Source organism: Rhinopithecus bieti, unplaced genomic scaffold, assembly GCF_001698545.2.
Source record: "Rhinopithecus bieti isolate Rb0 unplaced genomic scaffold, ASM169854v2 scaffold_947, whole genome shotgun sequence".
Taxonomy (NCBI): Eukaryota; Metazoa; Chordata; class Mammalia; order Primates; family Cercopithecidae; genus Rhinopithecus; species Rhinopithecus bieti.
In genome coordinates this window covers 1086347-1096419 of record NW_016803664.1, presented here as the reverse complement: position 1 = coordinate 1096419, position 10073 = coordinate 1086347, and the positions used below count along the sequence as shown (strand labels likewise).

Genomic DNA, 10073 nt, shown 5'->3' with positions numbered 1-10073 from the left:
TTTATGAATCTGGGTGCTCCTGTATTGGGTGCATATATATTTAGGATAGTTAGCTCTTCTTGTTGAATTGATCCCTTTACCATTATGTAATGGCCTTCTTTGTCTCTTTTGATCTTTGTTGGGTTAAAATCTGTTTTATCAGAGACCAGGATTGCAACCCCTGCTTTTTATTTGTTTTCCATTTGCTTGGTAGATCTTTCTCCATCCCTTTATTTTGAGCCTACGTGTGTCTCTACACATGAGATGGGTCTCCTGAATACAGCACACTGATGGGTCTTGACTCCTTATCCAATTTACCAGTCTGTGTCTTTTAATTGGAGCATTTAGCCCATTTACATTTAAGGTTAATATTGTTATGTGAGAACTTGATCCTGTCATTACGATATTAGCTGGTTATTTTCCTCGTTAGTTGATGCAGTTTCTTCCTAGCATCAGTGGTCTTTACAATTTGGCATGTTTTTACAAAGGCTGGTACCAGTTGTTCCTTTCCATATTTAGTGCTTCCTTCAGGAGCTCTTGTAAGGCAGGCTTGGTGGTGACAAAATCTCTCAGTATTTGCTTGTCTGTAAAGGATTTTATTTCTTCTTTGCTTATGAAGCTTAGTTTGGCTGGATATGAAATTCTGGGTTGAAAATTCTTTTCTTTAAGAATGTTGAATATTGGCCCCTACTCTCTTCTGGCTTGTAGGGTTTCTGCCAAGAGATCCGCTGTTAGTCTGGTAGGCTTCCCTTTGTGGATAACCCGACCTTTCTGTCTGGCTGCCCTTAACATTTTTTCCTTCATTTCAACCTTGGTGATTGTTCCACTTTTCTCTAGTCTGGGTGACAGAGTGAGGCGCTGTCTCAAAATAAAAAAGCACAGGCCTTTGACTCAGAGTTCCAAAGGTGGCTCCCCCAGGGAAGAACTGTGTGACCTTGGGTGACCTATTGAACCATACTGAGCCAGTCTTCTGGTTGGAAAGGGTGCTAAGAGTGGAAAGGTATGGCCTAGTAGGGAAAAAGGCATCAAGATTAGTGGGTAGGAATAAAACCAAGTTACTAAGTCCAGAACGAACTGTAATCAGGCCCTGGGAGAAAAGCAAAGCAGTGAAAGAGGGCAGAATTGCCGAATGGCTCCTCTGGTCTTTTGATCACAAAAGTGAGGGATGCCAGAAACACAGAGTTAAATCGTCCACCAAAGAAGCACCATTCATGCTCTGCTGTTGATTGCCCTAGAAACCAGAATCCAGCTCTACTGACAGGGAAATCTTAACTGGGACACCACCTATAAAAGAAATGGTAGCAACCAGAGGCACAGGCAGACTTCGTGTGACCAGCTCCACTCAGGCAGCGTCTGGGGATGAGTTCAGGAGGGAGTTATAAAGAGAGGGAATTTAGATTATGTAAAAGCCATGCTCTGTGGAAGCCCATGGAGTTTGTAATTCATAGATGCACATCCATATTTTCTCTCACTCATTTTTGTGAACAGCTCCACCTGGCAGGAGGCCGCTCTCATTCTGGTGCTCTGGATAAGCTGCTCAGACAGCTCTGTGGAAAGACCAGCCCCCTTGAGTTGAGGCCACATGACTAAGCTCTGGCCAGTAGAATATTGGTGGACATGGTGTGCACACAGGGCAGGTCCTTTAAGAAGGAAACTGCACGATGCTTTTCCACCTCCATTGGGCTGGACTTGGTAATAGTGGTGAGTCAGGTTTGATTACAGTGGGCTGGGACCCCATGTTGGGAGGTCAGTGGGTTGGCACCCTTCATGGTTGGGGAGCAAGCTTATTCAAGAAGTCTTCACGCTTTGCCCTCTCCACATTGCTAAAAAAAGAAAAAAAAAAACACTGTGGAAGAGATGGCCCTTTTGCATGTCTTTAAGAAGCCAGTTGGCTGGGTGTGGTGGCTCATGCCCATAATCCCAGCACTTTGGGAGGCTGAGGCAGGATTGTTTAAGCCCAGGAATTTGAGATCAGCTTCTGTCTCACAGATGGCCCTCAATAGAGTGGATGCCACCCTTATATACACCTCTGTCTCTCTCTCATCTACCACTAAAGCTTGAACACCTCTGCCCTACAGTACACAGTCAGGCCTTCTCATTTAGTTCATGGTTACCTGAAACCTTTGGTTGAAGGGGTGTCACATTTTTACATTGTGTTTGATACTGCTATCCATGTTGCTGTGTGTGCACATGAACACCATGAACACCCCTTATTTCAAACAGGATGGCAAGTTCCAGAAAGTGGGGGTGGCCCCCTTCTGTATGTTCTTTCCTGGTCAGTGACTCCTGAAGTGGTCATATTTACTTAACTGCACAGTGAACAAAATGGCAGGCCAGGCTAGATCCAGAGACCAGAGGAGACCCAGGTTAGTGTCTTAAAGACCCCAAAGGGGAAAAAAGGCATTTTTCTGGTAGTCTCCATGTTGAATTTCTAAATATATACAAATAAGTTTAAGATAAACCACTATTTCTCCAAACTTTTCTTAACAGTGTCAGCATTTCAGCATCTTTACGCAGATCTAAGTCTCCTTCCCCTATGGGTCACTCACCTATTTCAGCACCATTTGTTGGGCATCTCCTTGAGCCTGGCACTGGCTGGGCACACGATGCAGGTGCTAAGGGCTTGGTCTGTGATTTCCATGGATGAGGGTGTTTGTGCTAGTCGTGGGAGATTTAACTCAGTCCCAGTTTTGTCACCTAGAGCCTGACGGTTCCCAGTTATACACAAGTGTAAAATGCCAATCAGGAGGAAAAACAAAGGCTTGTCCCAGCCAGCCAGGGGCTTGTAACAAGGGAAGATGGTCCTGGTGTTCCTGCCCTGAGAAAGTAGCCTGAGTGCTGGTGGCTGTGGGGACTCCAGCATGCTCCTCGGTCCTAGCTCTTATGGTATCTTCGTCCCACTGTGGGGAGTCCATGAATGTGAAAGTACTTTGTAAAGCTATAGAGACCATTAGTGTCCATAGGATTACCTTTCCTCATTTCACCACATCATGGCTTTACTTTCCTCTCTGGTCACAACATGGAACTGAAGTAGCCTTTTAACATTATTTGTTACTGTTACAAAATGGAGTTTGCTCCCTGTTCTTGAAGTAAAACACAGGAGAATTAAATGCCGTATCTTCGTTTCAAATCTAGATCCATTTTTTTTCCTTATATGTAAGCCCGGATAATTTTTTCCCATGGACTTGAGGATCCTGAAATGACTCAAAGGTGTATGCTGCTCAAACTCTAAGTTCCCAGTAGCTGAAGAATGGCCATGGCGTCATTCTCCTGCCTCGGCCTCCTGAGTGGCTGGGACTGCAGGCGCCTGCCACCACGTCGGGCTAATTTTTTGTATTTTTGTAGAGACAGGGTTTCACTGTAGAAAAAAAAAAAAAGAATGGCCATGGCAACCAGAGGAGGAGCGGTAGAGAAATGGCAGTCTCTACTTACAGACATTCCATTATTGATGGGCATTACAGTTTCCAACTTTTCACTATTATGGCAAGAAAACATTGTTTTAGTTTGTTAGGGCTGCCGTAACAAAGTACCCCAAACTGAGTGACTTAAACAGTGACATGTATTGCCTCAGTTCTGGAGGCTGGAAGTCCAAGACCAAGGTGGGCAGGGTTGGTTCCGTGTGAGTGCTGTGAGGGAGAATCTGTTCCAGGCCTCTCTCCTGGGCTTGTGAATGGCTGTCGTCTCCCTGCCTGTTCACATGGTCTTTCCTCTGCATGTTGGTCTCTGTGTCCAAATTTCCCCTTTTCATCAGGACACCATTATATTGGATTAAGACCCACTCTAATGACTTCACTTTAATTTTGTTTGCTCTGTAAAGACTCTATTTCCAAATAAGGTCATATTCTGAGGTACTGGTGGCTGGGACTCCAACATCTTTGGAGGCGCACAATTCAACCCGTAACCAATGTCATGAAAGAAGAAGGTGTTCGCGGATTCCTTTATTTATTTAGGAGGTGGGGGCGGGATGCGGAGGAAGTTTCCTATAGGGAAAGAGTTGAGAAGAGTCTGCAGGGATTGAGCTAGAAAGCAATGACATTCCGTAGTTGGAAAAGAGCAGGGCACATCTGTAAGTACCTGGTGTGAGTTTTGTAAGAAAACCTACCTTATGAATGAGTACAGTGGAATACTACTTAGTACATTCATACATGTTTCTACCATCTCAAGATTTTTATATATACAGTATATGATCTGTTTTTATAAATGTACAGCTTGAAAAAAGATCCTTCTTGCAATAAGTACAGCATTTAAACACAAACCAACATGGGCCAGCCACATTCCAACTGAAGACCCAGAGAAAGCAAAGCCGGCAGCCCAGCCCCCAGCCCCTGATCTGCTTGGCGGCCCTGATGGTCCCGGCAAAGTGTAAACCAGTGCTCCGCTGTCCCCCTGGGCTCAGCAGGCCAGCTTGCCCTTGGCATGTGCGTGGGAAGTGCCTGCTCACACTGAGCCCAGTCTGCAGAGGGCGGGTCCTCCCTGAGGGAAGGTGGCAGAGAGGAATATGTGTATCAGGTACGGACAAAAGAGATGAAAGAAATGTGCTCTTCAACTAAAGGCACTTGTCAGCGGCCACCTACAGCCATTCCCTAGGCCTGGTGAGCAAGCCGGGTGCTGTTTTGATAGAAGCCTACAAGGTCTGAGCAGACCTCACTTGTCCTCTCACCAGGTTTAAATACAATAAATAAATCTTAATGCATGGTGGTTTTGCCCTCCTGGGTTCCTATGAAGAGGCTACCTTTTAGGATCACTTATGGAGTGATATTCCCTGTCCCCAACCCAGTCTTTTCAGTGTCCTCCATGGGGAAGGTACCAGAATAGCTCCAGGCCTTGGAGAACCAGTTGCTCATTGTGGATTGTAAGGGGATCCCCTAAATATCCCGTCCCCTGGTCTGTGCCTGGAGCTCCTCTGCCCCATGTGTCAGAGTCATGGGCGCCTCAGATCTTGGTCACATAGTTGTTGGGGAACAGGCCCTGCTTGCCTCGTAGTCGACCCGTCCACCAGCCAGAAGGATCTGCAGGGAGAGAGAGGTGGTGAAAATGAAGATGAGTAAGTCTGTTCTGCCCCAGCCAAACACACACGGCTCCTACATGGGCTCAAGTGATTTGGCTCCATCCATATTGTTTTCCCTTTGTTCTTTAAATCAAAAAGTTTGTTGTATAAAGATATCTACCAAATTAATAAAGCACTCAGCCAAGCCCATGGACTGCTTTAATAATGGATATTGAAGGTTGTCTCCCTGGCTTCCACACCATCTACTTTCATTATGAGGAAGCCAGAAAGTGTGGGTGGGATAGACCACCCCCCACCCCGGTTTCTGGGGACAGCCCCTGCCAGCTCTAATCCACTCAGGGTACAGCCTTTGTCTTGCTACTGAAGTTGGTTCAGGGATGGACACATGACTAATTTGGTCTGATCAGAATAAAACTCAGGACTTTTGTCCAATGGCTAAGAAAAGAAGTTTCAGAGATGATGCAGATTTCAGACATGGTTTGATATGTTGGCCTGGAATTGCTGCTGCCATTTTGCTACCATGAAGAAAAACAGCTTGAGAAGGGAGGGGATATAAAGAAGGGGGCAGAGCTGAAAGAAGCATTAAAAAAGCAGCTGGTGTCTTGATCAGACTGAGCCTGTGGCCTGATCTGCCTCTACAAATTGCAGTTTGAGGAGCTTATAAATTCTCTTCATGTTCACACCAGATCTTACAGCAATGTGACTGTGTGCTCTTTGGGAGGCTGTCCCAGCCAACCGGCCACACACTTACCTTCTTTGATAATATCAATAATGTCATTGGCATTAAAGCTGAGTTCGTCTGTGTCCTGAGCATCATAGGCATACAAAGCCTTGCACTGTGGCACCTGAGGCTTGGGCTTGGGCTGGGGCTTGGGTCTGCCCCCTGCTGGGGGAGGCCTACTGGTCGTTTGTCTCCTGACCCTGTGAGGAGAGAGAAGCAGGTGAGACTGGGCCCCAACAGGAGGCAGCAGCACCGAGCGGTGGTTTGGAGCATGGTGGCCGGCACTGGCCTATTCAAGTTCAAATCCAGCTCCATCCTTAGAAGACATATGGCCCAGGGTGTAGTCTTTAAACTTGAGGAATAAAAGTAATTTTTCTGACAAGGTTGTTGCAAACGCACATAGCTCTTAAAAACCTTAGCTGCTGCTGTTACTGTGTCCCCAGCATAGAAGGAAATGTGGGAGACACATATCCATATAAAAGTGTCAAAAGTATACCCATACATTTAAATCAGGAACATTCAGGTATCTGTCCCTCCTTCCTCAAGTTGGGAAATGGAACTTTTGCAGGTGCCACAGAAGCCTGTAGGCATCTCTCCTTCACTGCATTCCCCCCAGATTACCACCACCTTCCAGTTTGTATTAATGATTCTCTGGCTCATCTCTACAGTTTGCCACACATGTAAATACCCCTAACCAATATCTGTGGTCCGACTGTATCAACTGTATGAAAGGAATCATATTCCACAGTCACACACTCAACAACTGGACCATGTGCCCTGCTGATGCCTGCAGCTGTAGTTCCTTCACCCTCGCTGCCTGATACTACACCACTGCACGAGTGAGTGTGTCACAGTTTACTTCTCCAGGGCACTGTGAATGGTCACTTGGGATGGTTCCAGTTTTCACTATTGTAAAAAATGCTGCCGTGAGACTTTGCTCCCCATTCACATCCTTATTATGCCTCAGACCTCACTCCTGTCTACTCCCATCCCATCTGTTCACCCACCCTCATTACTCCGGAGACTTCCCTCCCACCAGCTCATTACTCCTCCTTCAACTTCCCTCCCATCCCTCATTATTACTCCTCAGACTTCCCCTCCCATCTCTCGTTATTACTCCTCAGGCTTCCTTCCCACCCCCTCATTCCTCCTCAGGCTTCCCTCCCACCCCTCATTATTACTCCTCACACTTACCTCCCACTCCTCATTATTATTCCTCATACTTAACCTCCCACCTCTCATTATTACTCCTCAGGCTTCCCTCCCATCCCTCATTATTACTCCTCACACTTACCTCCCACTCCTCATTATTATTCCTCATACTTACCTCCCACCTCTCATTATTACTTCTCAGACTTCCGTCTCACCCTCATTATTTCTTGTCAGACTTCCCTCCCAGCCCTCATTATTACTCTGCAGACGTCCTTCCTACCCCCTTATTATTACTCCACAGACATCCCTCCTACCCCTCATTATTCCTCCACAGACATCCCTCCTACCCCTCATTATTACTCCACAGACGTCCCTCCTACCCCCTCATTATTACTCCACAGACGTCCCTCCTACCCCCCTCATTATTACTCCACAGACGTCCCTCCTACCCCCTCATTATTACTCTTCAGACTTCCCTCCCATTCCTCATTACTCCTCACACTTTGACCCTCTCATTACTCTGCAGACTTCCCTCACACCCTCATCATTACTCCACAATCTTTCCTCCCACCCCCTCATTATTACTCTACAGACTTCCCTCTCATTTCATCAATCAGTATTACTCCTCAGATCTCCTTCCCATTCTTTCATTATTGCCCCTCAGAACTCCCCTTTGCCCCTCCAAAAATGTTACTGTGAATATTCTTATACAAGAGTTTATCCAGAGCACTTTCTCAACATCTGCACAACTGACATTTGTGGCTGGGAATTCTCTGTTGTGTGTGTGTGTGTGTGTGTGTGTGTGTGTGTGTGTGTGTATGGGGGTGGGTGAGGGAGGCTGTCCTATGCCCTGTAGGATCCCTGGCCTCTACCCACTAGATACCAGTGACACTCCCTCCACCCCACTGTCATAATTATTAAAAATATCTCCAGTGCTGTAACCCTAATCCAGATCTTCTAGCTTTAAAGTTATTCTTTCTATATACTATGCTGCCTTCAGTCACCATTCATACACTGTTTCAAAGGTATGTAAGTTCAACTTGTTCCTATTTAGTGAGATCTTTACACTTACACCTGAAACATTTATTTATTAAATATGTTCATAAAAAACATTTAGCAAAAACAAAAGGAAAATGGAAACATGGAGAACATTTCTTTTTTTTCCACTTGCTTAAGGACAAACCAAAGTAAAGGCTATATTCATTTCCCTACAAAAGAAACTTAAGCTTAAGATTTCTCCCTAAAGAAGCTGGGCTGGACCTCAACCTGGTGGGACTGGCTGACAGGTCTGCACATCATTCACACCTACGGGAGCAAGGAGGAAAAGGGAGGGGCTTTCTGGGGCCTGAGTTCTGGAAAGAACCACCACACCCAGTTTTGAGCTGTGCTCTCAGGAGCCACAGCCTGCTGGCCTTGCCCAGGTCCTGTGATGACAGATGCTCATGCGGTGCTGATGAACAACCTGGATCACAAAGGGGTGGCTGTGGGGGGGACACGGAATGCCGGCAGGGTGGTGGACTGTCCCCAGGAGGGGCTGGGCTCCCCTGAGACTGGGCTTTTCCACCTCCCCACATGGGAGGGAGCAATCCCCAAGGCTACTCAAGCTCGACTCCTCTTACCACCACCCCCCTGCACTTCTCTCTCAGTGCAGAGCAAAGGCATTTTGTGGGTTCTTAGTGTGACATCCGTCATTTTCTACCTAGTGCCTATTGGAAATCCCCATTCCCTGTTCAAGAAGTGCATGCTTCTCTGAAAGTTGGCCAGGCAAGCAGGTTTTAAATTAAGTACCCTATATATTGGGGATGTGTCAGCATTTGGTTAATAAGAGCCATTAGCCTGGATACCAGATGTCACGTGACTTCTCAGCAACAAGGAATGAAAGGGGGTGGGGGCGGGCATTACAACACCCTGGGAGGGAGGAAGCCTCCAGCCTGGCAGTCCACAGAACTGGGCTAGAAGTGCACGTGGAAGGACACAGATGCACACATGTGCACGCACACACCCCCAAAACCATCGTCCCTGTCTCTCTGGGGGACTGGTTCCAGGACTCCTCACAGATACTAAACTCCACAGACACATCCCTCATATGAAAGAGTGGAACAACTGCACATAAAAAATGTGCATATGCACATCCTCCTGTATGCGTCAAATCACCTCTAGATTACTTACAATACCTAATATAATGTAAATGCTGTGTAAATAGTTGTTATACTATATTGTTTAGGGAATAATGACAAGAAAAAGGCTTTTTTAAAAATATAGGACTGACTAGGCATGGTGGCTCACGCCTATAATCCCAGCACCTTGGGAGACCAAGGCACGTGGATCACTTGAAGTCAGAAATTCGAGACCAGCCTGGCCAACATGGCAAAACCCCCGTCTCTACAAAAAATACAGAAGTTAGCCAGGCGTGGTGGTGCACACCTATAGTCCCAGCTACTTGGGAGGCTGAGGAAGGAGAATCACTTGAACCCGGGAGGCGGAGGTTGCAGTGAGCCGAGATTGCGCCACTGCACTCCAGCCTGGGCCACAGAGTAAGACGCTGTCTCCAAAAAAAAAAAAAAAAAAATTTTTTTAAGTCTGTACATGTTCACTACAGAGGCAGCTATCTACTTTTTCTAAATATTTTCATTCCAAGTTTGGTTGAATCCACAGATGTGGAACCCATGGGCATAGCGGGCCAATTGAACCCACAGATGGAAATTTGTCCTGTCTTGTGCAGGGAAAAAATCCCACTGTCCTTAATGCAGACTGACAAGGTCTCTGGAGCCCAAGTACGGGGGCTTAGGTACAGGGTCCTCCTGCCGAAGGACTCCCCTCACTGGGGTCGGGGTAAGACAAGACGGATGGCTCCTGAGAGGTAAGACCCTCCCTGTCCTGGGCATCACTCACTTGTTCTGCCCCACCTGCTTCCAGCTTTGACGAAGACTTGTTTCTGTCCTTCATGTCTTCCTTGCCAGCTGTTTCCTTTCTAGGACACTTGACCCTCATGCTAGCTCAGCTGTTACTAGTTCGCCCCATCCTCAACCTGAAAATCTTTCTAACAGCTTTTCTCTGCTCTTGGAAAAAGGACCAAAACCCTTCATAGCGCCTACAGACTCTGCCAGGTGCGGCCCCTGCTCACATCCCAGCCTTACTCCCTGCTTCAGGCCACATTGGTGCCTTCCTACCTTTCATGAGCCCTGGTTTGGGAGAGGACCCTTATCCACATAC

At 46.8% G+C, this 10073-nt stretch overlaps 1 protein-coding gene across 1 annotated transcript in view; it reads right to left on the bottom strand.

The window, feature by feature from the left end:
* Nucleotides 1–3900: 3900 nt before the first annotated feature.
* MYO1E (myosin IE) overlaps nt 3901–10073 on the bottom strand; it is a 248139-nt gene continuing 241966 nt past the window's right edge. The window contains 2 exon segments of the mRNA XM_017895857.1: nt 3901–4988; nt 5739–5908. Coding sequence (XP_017751346.1) covers nt 4912–4988; nt 5739–5908 — 247 coding nt within the window. The 3' untranslated portion in view covers nt 3901–4911.